This window comes from Oncorhynchus keta, chromosome 26, assembly GCF_023373465.1.
Source record: "Oncorhynchus keta strain PuntledgeMale-10-30-2019 chromosome 26, Oket_V2, whole genome shotgun sequence".
NCBI classification, from domain to species: Eukaryota; Metazoa; Chordata; class Actinopteri; order Salmoniformes; family Salmonidae; genus Oncorhynchus; species Oncorhynchus keta.
The window spans coordinates 33,951,489-33,973,386 of NC_068446.1; the positions used below are offsets into that span (position 1 = coordinate 33,951,489).

Below are 21,898 nucleotides of genomic sequence, written 5' to 3' on the forward strand. Positions count from 1 at the left end.
TAGGGTAACATCAGCATTAGGGTTAGGGTAACATTAGCGTTAGGGTTAGGGTAACATCAGCGTTGGGGTTAGGATAGCATCAGCGTTAGGGTAACATCAGCGCTAGGGTAACATCAGCGTTAGGGTAACATCAGCGTTAGGGTAACATCAGTGTTAGGGTTAGGGTAACATCAGTGTTAGGGTAACATCAGCGTTAGGGTAACATCAGGGTTAGGGTAACATCAGCGTTAGGGTAACATCAGGGTTAGGGTAACATCAGCGTTAGGGTAACATCAGCGTTATCAGGGTTAGGGTAACATCAGCGTTAGGGTAACATCAGGGTTAGGGTAACATCAGCGTTAGGGTAACATCAGTGTTAGGGTAACATCAGTGTTAGGGTAACATCAGGGTTAGGGTAACATCAGGGTTAGGGTAACATCAGCGTTAGGGTAACATCAGGGTTAGGGTAACATCAGCGTTAGGGTAACATCAGCGTTAGGGTAACATCAGTGTTAGGGTAACATCAGGGTTAGGGTAACATCAGTGTTAGGGTAACATCAGCGTTAGGGTAACATCAGTGTTAGGGTAACATCAGGGTTAGGGTAACATCAGCGTTAGGGTAACATCAGCGTTAGGGTAACATCAGTGTTAGGGTAACATCAGCGTTAGGGTAACATCAGTGTTAGGGTAACATCAGTGTTAGGGTAACATCAGCGTTAGGGTAACATCAGTGTTAGGGTAACATCAGCGTTAGGGTAACATCAGTGTTAGGGTAACATCAGCGTTAGGGTAACATCAGTGTTAGGGTAACATCAGCGTTAGGGTAACATCAGTGTTAGGGTAACATCAGCGTTAGGGTAACATCAGTGTTAGGGTAACATCAGCGTTAGGGTTAGGGTAACATCAGTGTTAGGGTAACATCAGCGTTAGGGTAACATCAGTGTTAGGGTAACATCAGCATTAGGGTAACATCAGTGTTAGGGTAACATCAGCGTTAGGGTTAGGGTAACATCAGTGTTAGGGTAACATCAGCGTTAGGGTAACATCAGTGTTAGGGTAACATCAGTGTTAGGGTTAGGGTAACATCAGTGTTAGGGTAACATCAGCGTTAGGGTAACATCAGCGTTGGGGTTAGGGTAACATCAGCATTGGGGTTAGGCTAACATCAGCGTTGGGGTTAGGGTAACATCAGCGTTAGGGTAACATCAGCGTTAGGGTAACATCAGCGTTAGGGTTAGGGTTAGTGGTTGAATAAGAATTTATCTATGGAGCAGGCTGTAGAGAAAGTACTCACACTCCAGGTCAGGCTCCTTCCCCTGCAGGTAGCGAATGACAGCCTGAAGCTGAGAGTATTTGCGGTGGTGAGGATCAATGTCTGTCTCACAATACGTCCTGAACGGAAAGACAATGGGGGTTTCACTCCATGGAGGGCCATTTAAGGCCAATAAATTATTACAGTCCAACAGTCTATCATTTAGGGTGTTACATTTCAGTAAATGTATTTAGAGGATTACAGTCAATTCTTTATTTGTTAGTATTTATCCATGCTTACCACTCATTGGATATGGATAGATCAGGGGACGTCAGGTCATGCAGGCCTGAGTGGAGATTGGATGCAACCAGTAAATAAATCAGATTGTTCTGCAGTAAATGAGTGGCAGAGAGACTGGCCAGTAGCAGTAGAGAGGGGCAGATGAGTGGTAGAGAGAGTGGCCAGTAGCAGTAGAGCGGGGCAGATGAGAGGCAGAGAGAGTGGCCAGTAGCAGTAGAGCGGGGCAGATGAGAGGCAGAGAGAGTGGCCAGTAGCAGTAGAGCAGGGCAGATGAGAGGCAGAGAGAGTGGCCAGGCAGTCAGGGCAGATGAGAGGCAGAGAGAGTGGCCAGTAGCAGTGGCGGGGCAGATGAGAGGCAGAGAGAGTGGCCAGTAGCAGTAGAGCCAGATGAGAGGCAGAGAGAGTGGCCAGTAGCAGTAGAGCAGATGAGAGGCAGAGAGAGTGGCCAGTAGCAGTAGAGCGGGGCAGATGAGTGGCAGAGAGAGTGGCCAGTAGCAGTAGAGCAGGGCAGATGAGAGGTAGAGAGAGTGGCCAGTAGCAGTAGAGCGGGGCAGATGAGAGGCAGAGAGAGTGGCCAGTAGCAGTAGAGCGGGGCAGATGAGAGGCAGAGAGAGTGGCCAGTAGCAGTAGAGCGGGGCAGATGAGAGGTAGAGAGAGTGGCCAGTAGCAGTAGAGTGGGGCAGATGAGAGGCAGAGAGAGTGGCCAGTAGCAGTAGAGCGGGGCAGATGAGTGGCAGAGTGACCAGTAGCAGTAGAGCGGGGCAGATGAGTGGCAGAGAGAGTGGCCAGTAGCAGTAGAGCGGGGCAGATGAGAGGCAGAGAGAGTGGCCAGTAGCAGTAGAGCGGGGCAGATGAGAGGCAGAGAGAGTGGCCAGTAGCAGTAGAGCAGGGCAGATGAGAGGCAGAGAGAGTGGCCAGTAGCAGTAGAGCGGGGCAGATGAGAGGCAGAGAGAGTGGCCAGTAGCAGTAGAGCGGGGCAGATGAGAGGCAGAGAGAGTGGCCAGTAGCAGTAGAGCGGGGCAGATGAGAGGCAGAGAGAGTGGCCAGTAGCAGTAGAGAAGGGCAGATGAGAGGCAGAGAGAGTGGCCAGTAGCAGTAGAGAAGGGCAGATGAGAGGCAGAGAGAGTGGCCAGTAGCAGTAGAGAAGGGCAGATGAGAGGCAGAAAGTGGCCAGTAGCAGTAGAGCGGGGCAGATGAGAGGCAGAGAGAGTGGCCAGTAGCAGTAGAGCGGGGCAGATGAGTGGCAGAGAGAGTGGCCAGTAGCAGTAGAGCGGGGCAGATGAGAGGCAGAGAGAGTGGCCAGTAGCAGTAGAGCGGGGCAGATGAGAGGCAGAGAGAGTGGCCAGTAGCAGTAGAGCGGGGCAGATGAGAGGCAGAGAGAGTGGCCAGTAGCAGTAGAGCGGGGCAGATGAGAGGCAGAGAGAGTGGCCAGTAGCAGTAGAGCGGGGCAGATGAGTGGCAGAGAGAGTGGCCAGTAGCAGTAGAGCGGGGCAGATGAGAGGCAGAGAGAGTGGCCAGTAGCAGTAGAGAAGGGCAGATGAGAGGCAGAGAGTGGCCAGTAGCAGTAGAGCGGGGCAGATGAGTGGCAGAGAGAGTGGCCAGTAGCAGTAGAGCGGGGCAGATGAGTGGCAGAGAGAGTGGCCAGTAGCAGTAGAGCGGGGCAGATGAGAGGCAGAGAGAGTGGCCAGTAGCAGTAGAGCGGGGCAGATGAGAGGCAGAGAGAGTGGCCAGTAGCAGTAGAGCGGGGCAGATGAGAGGCAGAGAGAGTGGCCAGTAGCAGTAGAGCGAGAGGCAGAGAGAGTGGCCAGTAGCAGAGAGGGGGCAGATGAGTGGCAGAGAGAGTGGCCAGTAGCAGTAGAGCAGGGCAGATGAGAGGCAGAGAGAATGGCCAGTAGCAGAGAGAGATGAGAGGCAGAGAGTGGCCAGTAGCAGTAGAGAAGGGCAGATGAGAGGCAGAGAGAGTGGCCAGTAGCAGTAGAGAAGGGCAGATGAGAGGCAGAGAGAATGGCCAGTAGCAGTAGAGCGGGGCAGACAAGAGGCAGAGAGAGTGGCCAGTAGCAGTAGAGAAGGGCAGACGAGAGGCAGAGAGAGTGGCCAGTAGCAGTAGAGCGGGGCAGATGAGAGGCAGAGAGAATGGCCAGTAGCAGTAGAGCGGGGCAGATGAGAGACAGAGAGAGTGGCCAGTAGCAGTAGAGCGGGGCAGATGAGAGGCAGAGAGAGTGGCCAGTAGCAGTAGAGCGGGGCAGATGAGAGGCAGAGAGAGTGGCCAGTAGCAGTAGAGAAGGGCAGACTAGAGGCAGAGAGAGTGGCCAGTAGCAGTAGAGCGGGGCAGATGAGAGGCAGAGAGAGTGGCCAGTAGCAGTAGAGAAGGGCAGACGAGAGGCAGAGAGAGTGGCCAGTAGCAGTAGAGCGGGGCAGATGAGAGGTAGAGAGAGTGGCCAGTAGCAGTAGAGCGGGGCAGATGAGAGGCAGAGAGAGTGGCCAGTAGCAGTAGAGCGGGGCAGATGAGAGGCAGAGAGAGTGGCCAGTAGCAGTAGAGAAGGGCAGACGAGAGGCAGAGAGAGTGGCCAGTAGCAGTAGAGCGGTGCAGATGAGAGGTAGAGAGAGTGGCCAGTAGCAGTAGAGCGGGGCAGATGAGAGGCAGAGAGAGTGGCCAGTAGCAGTAGAGCAGGGCAGATGAGAGGCAGAGAGAGTGGCCAGTAGCAGTAGAGAAGGGCAGATGAGAGGCAGAGAGAATGGCCAGTAGCAGTAGAGCGGGGCAGATGAGAGGCAGAGAGAGTGGCCAGTAGCAGTAGAGAAGGGCAGATGAGAGGCAGAGAGAGTGGCCAGTAGCAGTAGAGAAGGGCAGATGAGAGGCAGAGAGAGTGGCCAGTAGCAGTAGAGAAGGGCAGATGAGAGGCAGAGAGAATGGCCAGTAGCAGTAGAGCGGGGCAGACGAGAGGCAGAGAGAGTGGCCAGTAGCAGTAGAGAAGGGCAGATGAGAGGCAGAGAGAGTGGCCAGTAGCAGCAGAGCAGGGCAGATGAGAGGCAGAGAGAGTGGCCAGTAGCAGTAGAGAAGGGCAGATGAGAGGCAGAGAGAATGGCCAGTAGCAGTAGAGCGGGGCAGACGAGAGGCAGAGAGAGTGGCCAGTAGCAGTAGAGAAGGGCAGACGAGAGGCAGAGAGAGTGGCCAGTAGTGGCAGAGTGGGGCAGATGAGAGGCAGAGAGAGTGGCCAGTAGCAGTAGAGCGGGGCAGACGAGAGGCAGAGAGAGTGGCCAGTAGCAGTAGAGAAGGGCAGACGAGAGGCAGAGAGAGTGGCCAGTAGCAGTAGAGAAGGGCAGATGAGAGGCAGAGAGAATGGCCAGTAGCAGTAGAGCGGGGCAGACGAGAGGCAGAGAGAGTGGCCAGTAGCAGTAGAGAAGGGCAGATGAGAGGCAGAGAGAGTGGCCAGTAGCAGTAGAGCGGGGCAGATGAGTGGCAGAGAGAGTGGCCAGTAGCAGTAGAGCGGGGCAGACGAGAGGCAGAGAGAGTGGCCAGTAGCAGTAGAGCGGGGCAGACGAGAGGCAGAGAGAGTGGCCAGTAGCAGTAGAGAAGGGCAGACGAGAGGCAGAGAGAGTGGCCAGTAGCAGTAGAGAAGGGCAGACGAGAGGCAGAGAGAGTGGCCAGTAGCAGTAGAGAAGGGCAGACGAGAGGCAGAGGCCAGTAGCAGTAGAGCGGGGCAGACAGTGGCAGAGAGAGTGGCCAGTAGCAGTAGAGGGCAGATGAGAGGCAGAGAGAATGGCCAGTAGCAGTAGAGCCAGACGAGAGGCAGAGAGAGTGGCCAGTAGTAGTAGAGAAGGGCAGACGAGAGGCAGAGAGAGTGGCCAGTAGTGAGAGTGGGGCAGATGAGTGGCAGAGAGAGTGGCCAGTAGCAGTAGAGATAGGTGGCAGAGAGAGTGGCCAGAGAGGCATAGAGTGGCAGAGAGAGTGGCCAGTAGCAGTAGAGAAGGGCAGACGAGAGGCAGAGAGAGTGGCCAGTAGCAGTAGAGAGGGGCAGACGAGAGGCAGAGAGAGTGGCCAGTAGCAGTAGAGAAGGGCAGACGAGAGGCAGAGAGAGTGGCCAGTAGCAGTAGAGAAGGGCAGACGAGAGGCAGAGAGAGTGGCCAGTAGCAGTAGAGAGGGGCATATGAGTGGCAGAGAGAGTGGCCAGTAGCAGTAGAGAGGGGCAGACGAGAGGCAGAGAGAGTGGCCAGTAGCAGTAGAGCGGGGCAGACGAGAGGCAGAGAGAGTGGCCAGTAGCAGTAGAGCGGGGCAGACGAGAGGCAGAGAGAGTGGCCAGTAGCAGAGAGGCAGACGAGAGGCAGAGAGAGTGGCCAGTAGCAGTAGAGAAGGGCAGACGAGAGGCAGAGAGAGTGGCCAGTAGCAGTAGAGAAGGGCAGACGGAGGCAGACCAGTAGTGGCAGAGGCAGACGAGAGGCAGAGAGTGGCCAGTAGCAGCAGATGAGAGGCAGAGAGAGTGGCCAGTAGCAGTAGAGAAGGGCAGATGAGAGGCAGAGAGAGTGGCCAGTAGCAGTAGAGCGGGGCAGACGAGAGGCAGAGAGAGTGGCCAGTAGCAGTAGAGAAGGGCAGACGAGAGGCAGAGAGAGTGGCCAGTAGTGGCAGAGTGGGGCAGACGAGAGGCAGAGAGAGTGGCCAGTAGCAGTAGAGAAGGGCAGACGAGAGGCAGAGAGAGTGGCCAGTAGCAGTAGAGAAGGGCAGATGAGAGGCAGAGAGAGTGGCCAGTAGCAGTAGAGCGGGGCAGACGAGAGGCAGAGAGAGTGGCCAGTAGCAGTAGAGAAGGGCAGACGAGAGGCAGAGAGAGTGGCCAGTAGTGGCAGAGTGGGGCAGACGAGAGGCAGAGAGAGTGGCCAGTAGCAGTAGAGCGGGGCAGATGAGAGGCAGAGAGAGTGGCCAGTAGCAGTAGAGAAGGGCAGACGAGAGGCAGAGAGAGTGGCCAGTAGCAGTAGAGCGGGGCAGACGAGAGGCAGAGAGAGTGGCCAGTAGCAGTAGAGCGGGGCAGACGAGAGGCAGAGAGAGTGGCCAGTAGCAGTAGAGAAGGGCAGACGAGAGGCAGAGAGAGTGGCCAGTAGCAGTAGAGAAGGGCAGACGAGAGGCAGAGAGAGTGGCCAGTAGCAGTAGAGAAGGGCAGATGAGAGGCAGAGAGAGTGGCCAGTAGCAGTAGAGAAGGGCAGACGAGAGGCAGAGAGAGTGGCCAGTAGCAGTAGAGCGGGGCAGACGAGAGGCAGAGAGAGTGGCCAGTAGCAGTAGAGCGGGGCAGACGAGAGGCAGAGAGAGTGGCCAGTAGCAGTAGAGCGGGGCAGACGAGAGGCAGAGAGAGTGGCCAGTAGCAGTAGAGTGGGGAGACTTACCTTCTTCCACAGAGACTGTCCCCATGAACATCAGCTGTCCGTGACCCCTTGTCAGAACCATACCAAAACTGCAGAGGGAAATACATACAATAAAGGAGTGAGTGAGATGTTCATTGACTTCATTCAATGCAACAGGCCTATGACTACATACCACACTCGCTATCATAGAATCACACTTACCTGAATGGGGTGTCGTTGATGGTTGTGTAGAAATAGTCATTTGTTAAGAACAAAGGCCTTTTCTGTTGTGAAGAAAAAATGAGAATTGTGTTATGAGACAGTTAGAATCAATATAGTGTCTCTAGACCTCCGGGTTGACTCCCACAATTTTCAAATGTTCCGGCTTAACACGTCTGTACATAACAGAACATCAGTTTGGTATAGAGTGTCTAATTTGCATCAACTACCTTCACTTGAACCACTGCAAAGGTTTTGCCTGCCTAGTTTCGAATCGCAACGTCCTGTCATGTCTGCCTCCTGATTTGTTAGGAGAGTTTTTCTTCACTTATTGAAGTGGCCAAAAGAGTCCGTCATTGAAAGCAGAACCTAGTCACTGCTGCTGCCTAGGGTTGGGTGTACGAGACTACTATTAATATTCCATTAGGCATAAGGCATTGAGCCCCCCCCCCCCACACACACACACAAGGTCCCACTCACCGCTTTGTCCACTGATGCTCTCACGTTTAAAGACAGAGTGCCCATCTCCCCTTTCACCATGGCTGTCCTTAGCTGGGAAAAACACACACAATAATGCACACAATCACTGTTGACCTTGAATTCAGTTACCTTACCAACACAATTACCCAACCAGCACTGTTAGAGCCCAGAACATACATGAATATATATTCATACCTAGAAAGGAGTTCTACTGTATTGCGAGAAATAGTAATGGCGTCTTTTGGAAGGCAATAACTCTGCCATGGGTCGTTGGGCAAAGCCTATGGGGAAATTAATGTTTTTTTTGGAGGGTTTTTAGATAAACGGCGACAATAAGGTCTGCGATAAACAAAGGCTTAGGAAATCTTCTATGTTTTGTTCTGAGATAATCTTCAGCAGCTAACATCACTTTTTCTGATTTAAGCAGTTATGTAATCAAAATAAGCACATAAAGGCTTCATAATTCATAAAGGTCATGTTAACTGACTGATATTATCTCATAGAACAAAATGTATGAGATCTCCTAAGCTTGTGTTAACCTCAGACCTTATTTTCGGCTTTTATCCAAAAACCCCATTCATTTCCCCCATAGGAATAGCTGAATGAACCAGAAGGATAAATACAAATCTTCGGTTTACAAGCTGGCAAGCTCTATTGAAGACATTCAGTGTGTTGTCGGTGGGTCATGTGATATGGTATGTACAGTATATGTGCAATAATCATAGCAGGTAATGTCTGTTGGAAAATGTCAATTTTGGGGGGGCCCCTCAACAGCATTACGAAACCATCCGTCAAACCACTAAGTCCACCGCTGACTGTACATGTGTATTCAGAGTTTTCTTCCTGACTTTATATCCGGGCTCACTTACTAGTTTTTTTTTCATTGTAAAGTGCTGTAGAAGACCTATTCTCATCTATGTGTTAATATTTCTACTATACTACCTCATCTATGTATTAATATTACTGTTACTACTACTGTATACAACCCACTGTCTCCTCTATGTATTAATATTACTGTTACTACTACTGTATACAACCCACTGTCTCTTCTATGTATTAATATTACTGTTACTACTACTGTATACTACCCACTGTCTCCTCTATGTATTAATATTACTGTTACTACTACTGTATACTACCCACTGTCTCCTCTATGTATTAATATTACTGTTACTACTACTGTATACAACCCACTGTCTCCTCTATGTATTAATATTACTGTTACTACTACTGTATACAACCCACTGTCTCTTCTATGTATTAATATTACTGTTACTACTACTGTATACAACCCACTGTCTCTTCTATGTATTAATATTACTGTTACTACTACTGTATACTACCCACTGTCTCCTCTATGTATTAATATTACTGTTACTACTACTGTATACTACCCACTGTCTCCTCTATGTATTAATATTACTGTTACTACTACTGTATACTACCACTGTCTCCTCTATGTATTAATATTACTGTTACTACTATACTACCCACTGTCTCCTCTATGTATTAATATTACTGTTACTACTACTGTATACAACCCACTGTCTCCTCTATGTATTAATATTACTGTTACTACTATACTATTAACTGTCTCATCTATGTATTAATATTACTGTTACTACTATACTACCCACTGTCTCCTCTATTTATTAATATTACTGTTACTACTATACTATTAACTGTCTCATCTATGTATTAATATTACTGTTACTACTATACTACCCACTGTCTCCTCTATTTATTAATATTACTGTTACTACTATACTATTAACTGTCTCATCTATGTATTAATATTACTGTTACTACTATACTATTAACTGTCTCATCTATGTATTAATATTACTGTTACTACTATACTATTAACTGTCTCATCTATGTATTAATATTACTGTTACTACTATACTATTAACTGTCTCATCTATGTATTAATATTACTGTTACTACTATACTATTAACTGTCTCATCTATGTATTAATATTACTGTTACTACTATACTATTAACTGTCTCATCTATGTATTAATATTACTGTTACTACTATACTATTAACTGTCTCATCTATGTATTAATATTACTAATATACGACTCACCATCTCATTTATGTATTAATATTACTGTTAATATATATACACCACTCACTATCTCATCTATGTCCTCCCACTCCACCTCAGCCAGGTCCACACTGTTGTAGTTAGGCTTGGGCTTCAGCGTCTTACCTTCTTTGTACTGTGGGACAGGAGAGGAGAAGATGAGGAAGATGACATGGGTGAAAAGAATCAGGAAGAGGACAGATACAAGTTTTATATAGAACCTCAGCTGTCTGTCTGTCTGTCTGTCTGTCTGTCTGTCTGTCTGTCTGTCTGTCTGTCTGTCTGTCTGTCTGTCTGTCTGTCTGTCATATGTGTTTATTCTCTAGGCTGAGCCAATCACTTAGGACAACTGTGTTTGATGGACATCTCCATGACATGGTATCCTGACTTCAAAGGCTTCATGGCAACTGGCTCCAAAAGGAACAAGTAGGCTTATTATTGACCACATAACATGTTTGGTTTCTATGATTGTGTTTTTCTTTTTTATATTGATGTGAGTATTCATGTGTACTGTTGAAGTCAGAAGTTTACACAGACTTAGATTGGAGTCATTTAAGACTTGTTTTTCAACCACTTCACAAATTTCTTGTGACTATAGTTTTGGCAAGTTGGTTAGGACATCTACTTTGTGCATGACACAAGTACTTTTTCCAACAATTGTTTACAGACTTATTATTTGACTTATAATTCACTGTATCACAATTCCACTGGGTCAGAAGTTTACATACACTAAGTTGACTGTGCCTTTAAACAGCTTGGAAAATTCCAGAAAATTATGTCATGGCTTTAGAAGCTTCTGATAGGCTAATTGACATCATGAGAGTCAATTGGAGGTATACCTGTGGATGTATTTCAAGGCCTACCTCCAAACTCAGTGCCTCAAAAGAAATCAGCCAAGACCTCAGTCTGGTTCATCATTGGGAGTAATTTCCAAATGCCTGAAGGTACCACGTTCATCTGCACACACAATAGTACACAAGTATAAACACCATGGGACCACAGAGCCGTCATACCGCTCAGGAAGGAGACGCGTTCGGTCTCCTAGAGATGAATGCACTTTGATGCACAAAGTGCAAGTCAATCCCAGAACAACAGCAAATGACCTTGTGAAGATGCTGGAGGAAACAGCTACAAAAGTATCTATTTCCACAGTAAAACAAGTCCTATATCGACATAACCTGAAAGGCCGCTCAGCAAGGAAGAAGCCACTGCTCCAAAACCGCCATAAAAAAGCCAGACTACGGATTGCAACTGCACATGGGGACAAAGATCGTACTTTTTGGAGAAATGTCCTCTGATCTGATGAAACAAAAATAGAACTGTTTGACCATAATGTCCATCGTTATGTTTGGAGGAAAAAGGGGGAGGCTTGCAAGCCGAAGAACACCATCCCAACCGTGAAGCACAGGGGTGGCAGCATCATGTTGTGGGGGTGCTTTGCGGCAGGAGGGACTGGTGCACTTCACAAAATAGATGGCATCATGAGGTGGGAAAATTATGTGGATATATTGAAGCAAGACATCAGTCAAGAAGTTAAAGCTTGCTAACAAATGGGTCTTCCAAATGTACAATGACCCCAAGCATACTTCCAAAGTTGTGGCAAAATGGCTTAAGGACAACAAAGTCAAGGTATTAGAATGGCCATCACAAAACCCTGACCTCAATCCTATAGAAAATTTGTGGGCAGAACTGAAAAAAGTGTGTGCGAGCAAGAAGGCCAACAAACCTGATTCAGTTACACCAGCTCTGTCAGGAGGAATGGGCCAAAATTCACCGAACTTATTGTGGAAAGCTTGTGGAAGGCTACCCGAAATGTTTGACCCAAGTTAAACTATTTAAAGGCAATGCTACCAAATACTAATTGAGTGCATGTAAACTTCTGACCCACTGCGAATGTGGTGAAAGAAAGAAATGCTGAAATAAATCATTCTCTCTAATATTATTGAGATTTCACATTGAAGTGTAATTGATGTGTATAATATATATCGAAGAGGAATTGGTGTGTATTTGATGTGTATTCATGTGTATACAGGGCACATCTGTGAAAGAGACCTTGGTCTCAGCATGACCCCCTGTCAAAATAGAGGTTCAATAAAACAGAAAATACCTTGGCACCCAGAATCACATTTTATGGTTGCCTGGGAGGGAGGGACAAGCTGAAGTTGCCCAATAAGAAAGGCTTGTTTTCATTATCTGTTGCAAAACATTTTGTCTACGGTGTACACTAATGAATACAACCCTCCACTGTGCTGCTCTAGGTGTTGAGCATGAGGCTGTCATCTGAGACTCTTTAACCATTTAATGAAATTATTCATGCTCTGTTCAATAACCAATCAGTGACCCCACACAAAATCTGCAAATTGATCATTGAGATGGTCTTTAGGTTAGACACTTTGGACTGTTTGAGCGTGGCCACTGACTGTTTGAGTGTGGTCACTGACAAGAACAAAAACACAATGTGCCTTGCACCACCCTCCAACATCCTAAGCCCACAATACTGCACATCTCACACCATCTCAACATGACAACTGTCCAATAGGAGCTTGGTCTATCTGTCTGTGATTTATGGCATATTGCTGCAGGGAAAATATGTTTCTGTTTGATTCTTTTCACTATTTTCCTCCTAACTCCGCAAATGAACAGCTACCTTCTCATGGGATTGATGAGACTTAAACTTCTGGCAGCTGTGCTACACCTTACTAAACAATATGTTGATCTCCTACACTCAGCGTTCCCTGTTGATCTGCTACACTCAGCGTTCCCTGTTGTTCTGCTACATTCAGTGTTCCCTGTTGATCTGCTACACTCAGCGTTCCCTGTTGTTCTGCTACACTCAGCGTTCCCTGTTGTTCTGCTACACTCAGCGTTCCCTGTTGATCTGCTACACTCAGCGTTCCCTGTTGATCTGCTACACTCAGCGTTCCCTGTTGATCTGCTACACTCAGCGTTCCCTGTTGTTCTGCTACACTCAGCGTTCCCTGTTGATCTGCTACACTCAGCGTTCCCTGTTGTTCTGCTACACTCAGCGTTCCCTGTTGATCTGCTACACTCAGCGTTCCCTGTTGATCTGCTACACTCAGCGTTCCCTGTTGTTCTGCTACATTCAGTGTTCCCTGTTGATCTGCTACACTCAGCGTTCCCTGTTGATCTGCTACACTCAGCGTTCCCTGTTGATCTGCTACACTCAGCGTTCCCTGTTGTTCTGCTACACTCAGCGTTCCCTGTTGATCTGCTACACTCAGCGTTCCCTGTTGTTCTGCTACACTCAGCGTTCCCTGTTGATCTGCTACACTCAGTGTTCCCTTTATTGTACAATCTTCTGTTCTTATGTACTGTGATTTGGGAGGGTGGTGCAAGGCATATTGTGTTTTTATGGCTATTCTGTTTTTTAATTCTTAGGTGACTCTGGCCCTCATAGAAATATATGTGCTTATTTGGCACAACATGCACTAACTGAAAATAATAACTTCCAGGAATGTGCGACTTGCATTGGGGTTAATCTGGGTGCTGAGTTCCACTATTGGTAGTAATCATTACCTAGTCCAGCTCAACCTGTGCCAGAGTACCTTTAACAGAGCCACTGCAGAGCTGCTCTGTAAACCTAGAATTGTGGGTGTATACACTACCATTCAAAAGTTTGGGGTCACTTAGAAAAGTCCTTGTTTTTGAAAGAAAAGCACATTTTTTGCCCATTAAAATAACATGAAATTGATCAGAAATACAGTGTAGACATTGTGAATGTTGTAAATGACTATTGTAGCTGGAAGTGGCTGATTTTAATGGAATATCTACATAGGCATACAGAGGCCCATTATCAGCAACCATCACTCCTGTGTTCCAATGGCACATTGTGTTAACAAATCCAAGTTTAACATTTTTTTTAAAGGCTAATTGATCATTAGAAAACCCTTTTGCAATTATGTTATCACAGCTGAAAACTGTTGTTCTGATTAAAGAAGCAATAAATCTGGCCTTCTTTAGACTAGTTGAGTATCTGGAGCATCAGCATTTGTGGGTTCGATTACATGCTCAAAATGACCAGAAACAAAGCACTTTCTTCTGAAACTCATCAGGCTAGTCCATGCGAGAAATTGCCAAGAAACTGAAGATCTCGTACAACGCTGTGTACTACTCCCTTCAAAGAACAGCACAAACTGGCTCTAACCAGAATAGAAAGAGGAGAGGGAGGCCCCAGTGCACAACTGAGCAAGAGGACAAGTGCATTAGAATGTCTAGTTTGAGAAACAGATGCCTCACAAGTCCTCAACTGTCCTTAACTTATTACAGGTATAAGTGTTCATGTGAGTGCTCCAGTCCACTGGATATATTGTGGGACAAACATCCTATATGTGCTTCTGATAAGGTTACATGTTTGAAGTGTGTGTTCAAGTGATTGCGTCTGATCCCTATATGTTTTAGGATGTTGCAGAGTTGCTTCTCTCGCCTTACACGGCTCAGTGTAGTGTCTTTCGTTGTGATTAATCTTATTCCACTGTTTTTGTATTTTCTGTTTTTGTCTCAGAATTGTACAACATCAAATCTGTATTATTTACTCTATAAATAAAGATGGAAATAAAGCAACAGTGTAGAAGTGTGATAATGATTGTTTATTAGTTGAATGAATTGTCCAGGCAGTCTAAAACAAACACTAAAAGTATATGAAACATTTCAAATGGGATTTGAAACCAGGTCAGAGTAGTAGTAGTATTAGTAGTAGTTTTTACTGCGGTAGTAGTACTGGTGACTGCCTTCGTAACTATAGTATTATAAATAGGGACTGTAGTAGTATTAGTAGTGCAACATTTTGGGATTACGGAATTCCTGCTTATTCCCTCCAGATTCCGGGAATCCACCAACTGGGATTTCGGGAAAAACACAGAATTTTTTGAAAGTTCCCGGAATAATGCAACCCTACTAGTGACTATAGCCGGAAGCAAGCGTAAGCTCTACAGCGGTTGGACTCACCAGAGGTCGTAGGTCAGGGTGCGCCAGGATGTACCCGTTGTTGGTGATGAGGAAAGCGTAACCATGGGGACCCAGCCTATATCTGGGAGCCAGCTTCATTACCTCCAACAGGGGGATGTCAGAACCCACCACCCCCAGCAGGATCCCATGGCTCAGCTGGAGGAGAAGGGGAGAGGAGGGTTTATAAGACTTCTAATGGCACAACAACTACAGTATCATGTCACTGCAACACAGATGCACTGTGCACACAGTGAACTGCTTGACCAGGTTCAAATATAAAGCACCAGTCAAAAGTATGGATACATACTCATGCAAGGGTTTTTCTTTATTTTTACATTGTAGAACAATAGGGAAGACATCAAAACGATGAAATAATACACATGGAATCATGTAGTAACCAAAATCAAAATATATGATATTTTTCAGATTCTTCAAAGTAGCCACAGATTTCCACCGGTCTAATGTCCATTTCTAGTGTTTCTTGGCCCAAGAAAGTCTCTTCTTATTATTGGTGTCCTTTAGTAGTGGTTTCTTTGCAGAAATTTGACCATGAAGACCTGATTCACACAGTCTCCTCTGAACAGTTGATGTTGAGATGTGTCTGTTACTTGTGAAGCATTTATTTGGGCTGCAATTTCTGAAGCTGGTAACTCTAATTAACTTAACCTCTGCAGCAGAGGTAACTCTGGGTCTTCCTTTCCTGTGGTGGTCCTCATGAAAGCCAGTTTCATCATAGCCTTGATGGTTTTTGCGACTGCACTTGAAGAAACTTTAAAAGTTCTGGAAATATTCCGCATTGACTCACCTTCATGTCTTAAAGTAATGGACTGTCGTTTCTCTTTTCTTATTTGAGTTGTTCTTACAATAATATGGACTGTCTGTGGCTACTTTGAAGAATCTGAAATATATCATATATTTTGATTTGTTAAACACTTTTTTGGTTACTACATGATTCCACATGTGTTATTTCATAGTTTTGATGTCTTCACTATTATTATACAATGTAGAAAATAGAAAAAATAAAGAAAAACCCTGAATGAGTAGGTGTGTACAAACCTTTGACTGGTACTGTACCTCACATACCTTTTATAGCTCTAGATTACTACAGTTGTAAGAGGCTATTGGGGAAGAATAGTCTGGTGCCTCAGAGGGACAACTACAATTACAACTTCTAACTGTTATTACTTTGATTACCACCATTCCTATGTTAAAAATACATTTCAATCTAACAAAGGCTTTTAGTCCACTGACCGTCTCTTTCTTCTTGCTGAAGACAGGCATTGCCACTGTGGTCATGAGAAGTAAACTTTGAGCCTTTGTGGCGAAGAGCTGGAGGAATAATTGCAGCATTTGTACATATTTATGCATCAGAAATAACGTTTTGTTTATCCTAAACCAAATCAAAACGCTGTTGGTTCTGGTACTACTCCTACTTGTTAACTTCTATACTTGCAATTAAGACTCGTTACGCTAGAGGGTGCCATAACACTGCAACTGGTGATAGCCAATCGAAAGCTTGGGAGACAGCGTTCACTATTACCACAAGGCCTAAACAGAAGAGGACTACACTAAAAGGGCTTCCCTATCAGACAATATGTATTTCCCACAGTCTCTTTTTACCTCCTTCGTATTGGGTAGCTGTCAGAGTGAGTGAGGGTCAGGTCCGGTGATAGAGGTGAGGTGAGATGAGAGAATGAGCACAGTAGCAGGACAAAAGACAAATGCAGGGAGGAGTCATAAACTACACAGGCACACAGAATGAATGAACTAATGTAACTGACAGCACACCATGATACTACAGTAGACAGTTGACTTTCAAACAGGGCAGTGTGAGGTGACGAACGTGGTTAAACGCAACAACAACACGTTGCCTTTGATGCCAAAGAAAGTGGAGATTTGGATCCTGGAAGAAAAGGCAGAATGTACTGCAGTTATTCGGCAAAGCCCACTGGGTAAGTATAGCTGCTGTACTCACCACAGTGTCCATGTAAGCCTCGGTCCAGATGATGTCATGATTGTGATTGATGACCATTGGTCGGCTCAGGACGTGAAGGTACTCCATGACATTCTCCTGCACGTCAGCCAGAGTGGAGATGTGTGTGTAGTAACCCTTGTTGTTGCAGGCGATCCACTTGGTGTTGTCCGCAAAGGTCATCTCTCTGCCAATAAGGTAAGTGAAGAGGCGCACCTGAAAGAGACCGTATAGGAGACTGATATCCAATTCAGTCAGTTCATTAAGTAAATACTGAACATATTAAACTGATAAGGCTGTTAAAGTGATGTCCTCAAAATACCTTGCTGTTCAGGGGAAGTAAGGGAATAGAAAATAGAATAACAGAAGAATTGACATGTATTGTCAGATACTACTGCACTGTTGGAGCGAGGAACACAAGCATTTCGCTGCACCGGCAATAACATCTGCTAAATATGTGTATGGGACCAATTCAATTTTATTACATTTTTAATGTACAGTAAATAGGTATTACTGTAGGTCACGTGTGTATGTAGTTATTCACATGGAGAAAATATTGGATGTACCCTGCGATCAGGCCAGTTGAACTCTTCAAACACGTCTTTGAAATCCTCCATGGCTCCATCTGTGATCAGCATGATGGCCTGGTTACACAGGCTGCCCTGGCCCCTGGTCGCAGCCTGGGAGGAAGCACCACACAGTGAAGAACTGAGACTGGGCCAACAGCAAGTGTGTGGAAGTATGTGTGTGTGTGTGTGTGTGTGTGTGTGTGTGTGTGTGTTGGAAGCAAACCTCATTCAGGATTTTGAAGGATTCTTTCATGGCCTTTGCAACTTTTCCCTCTCCCTTCACGTGAAGCTCATCCACTAGCACCTTAAAATGCTAGAGAGAGAGAGAGAGAGAGAGAGAGAGAGAGAGAGAGAGAGAGAGAGAGAGAGAGAGAGAGAGAGAGAGAGAGAGAGAGAGAGAGAGAGAGAGAGAGAGAGAGAGAGAGAGAGAGAGAGAGAGAGAGAGAGAGAATACAACCCATATTTATGTTTATTTATTTTCCCTTTTTTACTTTAACTATTTGCACATAATATGATGTTTGTCTTTATTCTTTTTGAACTTTTGTGAGTGTAATATTTACTGTACATTTTTGAATTGTTTATTTAACTTTTGTTAAATATTATTTCACTATTTCAATATCTATTTCACTTGCTTTGGCAATGTAAACATATGTTTCCCATGCCAATAAACCCTTAAATTGAACATTGAATTGAATTGAGGGAGAGGTTTTTTTTACAGTGAGAAAACAATGTGATCACCCTCTTGCTCTTTTGCACCCCAGTATCTCTACTTGCACATCTATCACTCCAGGTTAATGCTAAATTGTAATTATTTTGCCTCTATCATCTATTTATTGCCTTACCTCCCTACTCTTCTACATTTGCACACACTATAAATATATTTTTATATTGTGTTATTCACGTTACGTTTGTTTATGTGTAACTCTGTTTTGTTGTTTTTGTCGTACTACTTTGCTTTATCTTGGCCAAGTCACAGTTGTAAATGAGAACTTGTTTCTCAACTGGCCTATTTGGTTAAATAAAGGTGATTTTTTTTAAAGTACAGAAATGCAGCACAGCACAGCCTAGCACAGGACATGACAGTGTAAGGTCTAATACACCAGTCCAGTTGACTGAATACCAAGAGAGTTTTCATGGCCACTGACCTGGTTGCTGGCCATAAAGATCTTTGTGACAATTGTATTAAACACACTATTCCAATGGTATTTGATTGATTGAAAACTATAATGCAAAACAAGTGTGTAATGTTCCAAGTTTGTTTACTTAACACACCTGGCAACTACACAGGCATTAATTACCTTAACAAAAGAGAGTAATCTAGGTCCTAAGAGTAAGCAGAGTGTGAACCTCATTCCTGAGGTTATACCCATCATGGTGCCAGAGGCATCCAGAATGTTCGTGAGAGGATCTGGTTGTAGGATATACTGTAGGAGCAGATGCCAGGTGGATAAAACCAAACAGGAAAACATTAGTAGCTCTGCTCATAAATCACCCAGTGCAAGGTTTATTGGCCAGTATGCTTGCCTCTCTGCCTGTGTCTGTGAGTGATCTATACTGTTCCAGAACAAAACCGTTATTTTTTAAAGCATTGAAACTGGTTTATAACGTTTATTTATGTTTTGGCCATTTTTTTCCATTCGCACAAAAAATGCAACAAAGCGTGAATGCAAAGCCCTCACTCAGAAACCTAATCCAGTGTCTGCCTGACAGCTGAAAATCTTTGCCAGTGTTTGTGCATGTGTAGGGTATCTGCCCCTCCCCCCGAAGCATAGTCTACTGTAGCTACTGATGTTACACGCGTGATTCAGAAATCAGGGAGAGAGTGTTTTCAATGCTAGAAAAAAAGAGTTCCAAAAGGGTTCTTCAGTTGTTGCAATAGGAGAACCCTTTTTGGTTCCATGTAGAGCCCTCTGTAGAAAGGGTTCTACTTGGAACCCAAAAGTGTTAAACCTGGAACCAAAAGGGTTCTACCTGGAACCAAAAAGGGTACTTCAAAGGGTTCTCCGATGGGGACAGCCAATGAACCCTTTTAGGTTCAAGAGAGCATATTTTTTTCAAAGTTCCTTCATAGAAACTGCACCTCTGTCGGTATAATTATGTGGGCCTAATTCAGACAACAGGTCTATTGTTATCAACAAGATGCCCAGCGTTTCAACACTCTCTCCCCACCCGCACATTTTTTATCGCACCTTGCGCCTTACACTTGTCTGTCTAAGGCATGTAAATAGCTTGCCCGCTCCATAGCAAGCTTCTCAACCCACACTGATTGGTAAATTCATTTAGAATTTCAAGGTTTGAAAAGGAACAGAAAGGAATGACATAAAACTTTTTTTGTTTTGGTATCGAACTAGTTCAGAACTTTATTTTCCTTGTTTGGAACAGTGGAACATAACAAGCTAAACTTTTTCAGAATTAAATGATTGGAAAATTCTAATGTCCCAAGCCCTGGTTTTCAGGATATTATCTCTCGCACATTGCTCTGCCTGACAAGCCCTGGTTTTCAGGATATTATCTCTCGCACATTGCTCTGCCTGACAAGCCCTGGTTTTCAGGATATTATCTCTCGCACATTGCTCTGCCTGACAAGCCCTGGTTTTCAGGATATTATCTCTCGCACATTGCTCTGCCTGACAAGCCCTGGTTTTCAGGATATTATCTCTCGCACATTGCTCTGCCTGACAAGCCCTGGTTTTCAGGATATTATCTCTCGCACATTGCTCTGCCTGACAAGCCCTGGTTTTCAGGATATTATCTCTCGCACATTGATCTGCCTGACAAGCCCTGGTTTTCAGGATATTATCTCTCGCACATTGCTCTGCCTGACAAGCCCTGGTTTTCAGGATGTTATCTCTCGCACATTGCTCTGCCTGACAAGCCCTGGTTTTCAGGATATTATCTCTCGCACATTGATCTGCCTGACAAGCCCTGGTTTTCAGGATATTATCTCTCGCACATTGCTCTGCCTGATAAGCCCTGGTTTTCAGGATATTATCTCTCGCACATTGCTCTGCCTGATAAGCCCTGGTTTTCAGGATATTATCTCTTGCTCTGCACATTGCTCTGCCTGACAAGCCCTGGTTTTCAGGATATTATCTCTCGCACATTGCTCTGCCTGACAAGCCCTGGTTTTCAGGATATTATCTCTCGCACATTGCTCTGCCTGACAAGCCCTGGTTTTCAGGATATTATCTCTCGCACATTGCTCTGCCTGACAAGCCCTGGTTTTCAGGATATTATCTCTCGCACATTGCTCTGCCTGACAAGCCCTGGTTTTCAGGATATTATCTCTCGCACATTGCTCTGCCTGACAAGCCCTGGTTTTCAGGATGTTATCTCTCGCTCATTGATCTGCCTGACAAGCCCTGGTTTTCAGGATATTATCTCTCGCACATTGATCTGCCTGACACGCCCTGGTTTTCAGGATATTATCTCTCACACATTGATCTGCCTGACAAGCCCTGGTTTTCAGGATATTATCTCTCGCACATTGCTCTGCCTGACAAGCCCTGGTTTTCAGGATATTATCTCTCGCACATTGCTCTGCCTGACAAGCCCTGGTTTTCAGGATGTTATCTCTCGCACATTGATCTGCCTGACAAGCCCTGGTTTTCAGGATATTATCTCTCGCACATTGCTCTGCCTGATAAGCCCTGGTTTTCAGGATATTATCTCTTGCACATTGCTCTGCCTGACAAGCCCTGTTTTCAGGATGTTATCTCTCGCACATTGCTCTGCCTGACAAGCCCTGGCTTTCAGGATGTTATCTCTCGCACATTGATCTGCCTGACAAGCCCTGGTTTTCAGGATATTATCTCTCGCACATTGCTCTGCCTGACAAGCCCTGGTTTTCAGGATATTATCTCTCGCACATTGCTCTGCCTGACAAGCCCTGGTTTTCAGGATATTATCTCTCGCACATTGCTCTGCCTGACAAGCCCTGGTTTTCAGGATATTATCTCTCGCACATTGCTCTGCCTGACAAGCCCTGGTTTTCAGGATATTATCTCTCGCACATTGCTCTGCCTGACAAGCCCTGGTTCTCAGGATGTTATCTCTCGCACATTGATTTGCCTGACAAGCCCTGGTTTTCAGGATATTATCTCTCGCACATTGCTCTGCCTGACAAGCGCTGGTTTTCAGGATATTATCTCTCGCACATTGCTCTGCCTGACAAGCCCTGGTTTTCAAGATATTATCTCTCGCACATTGCTCTGCCTGACAAGCCCTGTTTTTCAAGATGTTATCTCTCGCACATTGCACTGCTTGGTTTTAAGGATGTTCTTTCTCACACATTGCACTGCTTGACAAGCCCTGGTTTTCAGGATGTTATCTCTCACACATTGCAATGCCTGACAAGACCTGGTTTTCAGGATGTTATCTCTCGCACATTGCACTACCTGACACGCCCTGGTATTCAGGATGTTATCTCTCACACATTGCACTACCTGACACGCCCTGGTATTCAGGATGTTATCTCTCACACATTGCACTACCTGACACGCCCTGGTATTCAGGATGTTATCTCTCACACATTGCACTACCTGACACGCCCTGGTATTCAGGATGTTATCTCTCACACATTGCACTACCTGACACGCCCTGGTATTCAGGATGTTATCTCTCACACATTGCACTGCCTGACAAACATACATGTAGTCTACGTACACATTTTGCGCGCTAAAATCACATTGATTTACTTATCAATACACTTTATGCATACATAACATTTCTATATTGGGGCGGCAG

At 45.6% G+C, this 21,898-nt stretch overlaps 1 protein-coding gene across 2 annotated transcripts in view; it reads right to left on the reverse strand.

Moving 5' to 3' along the window:
• Positions 1-21,898, reverse strand: part of LOC118358776 (voltage-dependent calcium channel subunit alpha-2/delta-4-like) — a 93,412-nt gene that overhangs the window by 41,972 nt on the left and 29,542 nt on the right. For both annotated transcript variants that reach the window (XM_052480582.1, XM_052480580.1), the window contains exons 10-20: positions 17,376-17,465; positions 17,150-17,263; positions 16,587-16,799; positions 15,863-15,940; positions 14,612-14,767; positions 9,696-9,782; positions 7,556-7,627; positions 7,079-7,140; positions 6,899-6,966; positions 1,532-1,577; positions 1,274-1,371 (exon numbers count right to left, since the gene is read on the reverse strand). In XM_052480582.1, coding sequence (XP_052336542.1) covers positions 1,274-1,371; positions 1,532-1,577; positions 6,899-6,966; positions 7,079-7,140; positions 7,556-7,627; positions 9,696-9,782; positions 14,612-14,767; positions 15,863-15,940; positions 16,587-16,799; positions 17,150-17,263; positions 17,376-17,465 — 1,084 coding nt within the window. The remainder of the gene's footprint in view (positions 1-1,273; positions 1,372-1,531; positions 1,578-6,898; positions 6,967-7,078; positions 7,141-7,555; positions 7,628-9,695; positions 9,783-14,611; positions 14,768-15,862; positions 15,941-16,586; positions 16,800-17,149; positions 17,264-17,375; positions 17,466-21,898) is intronic.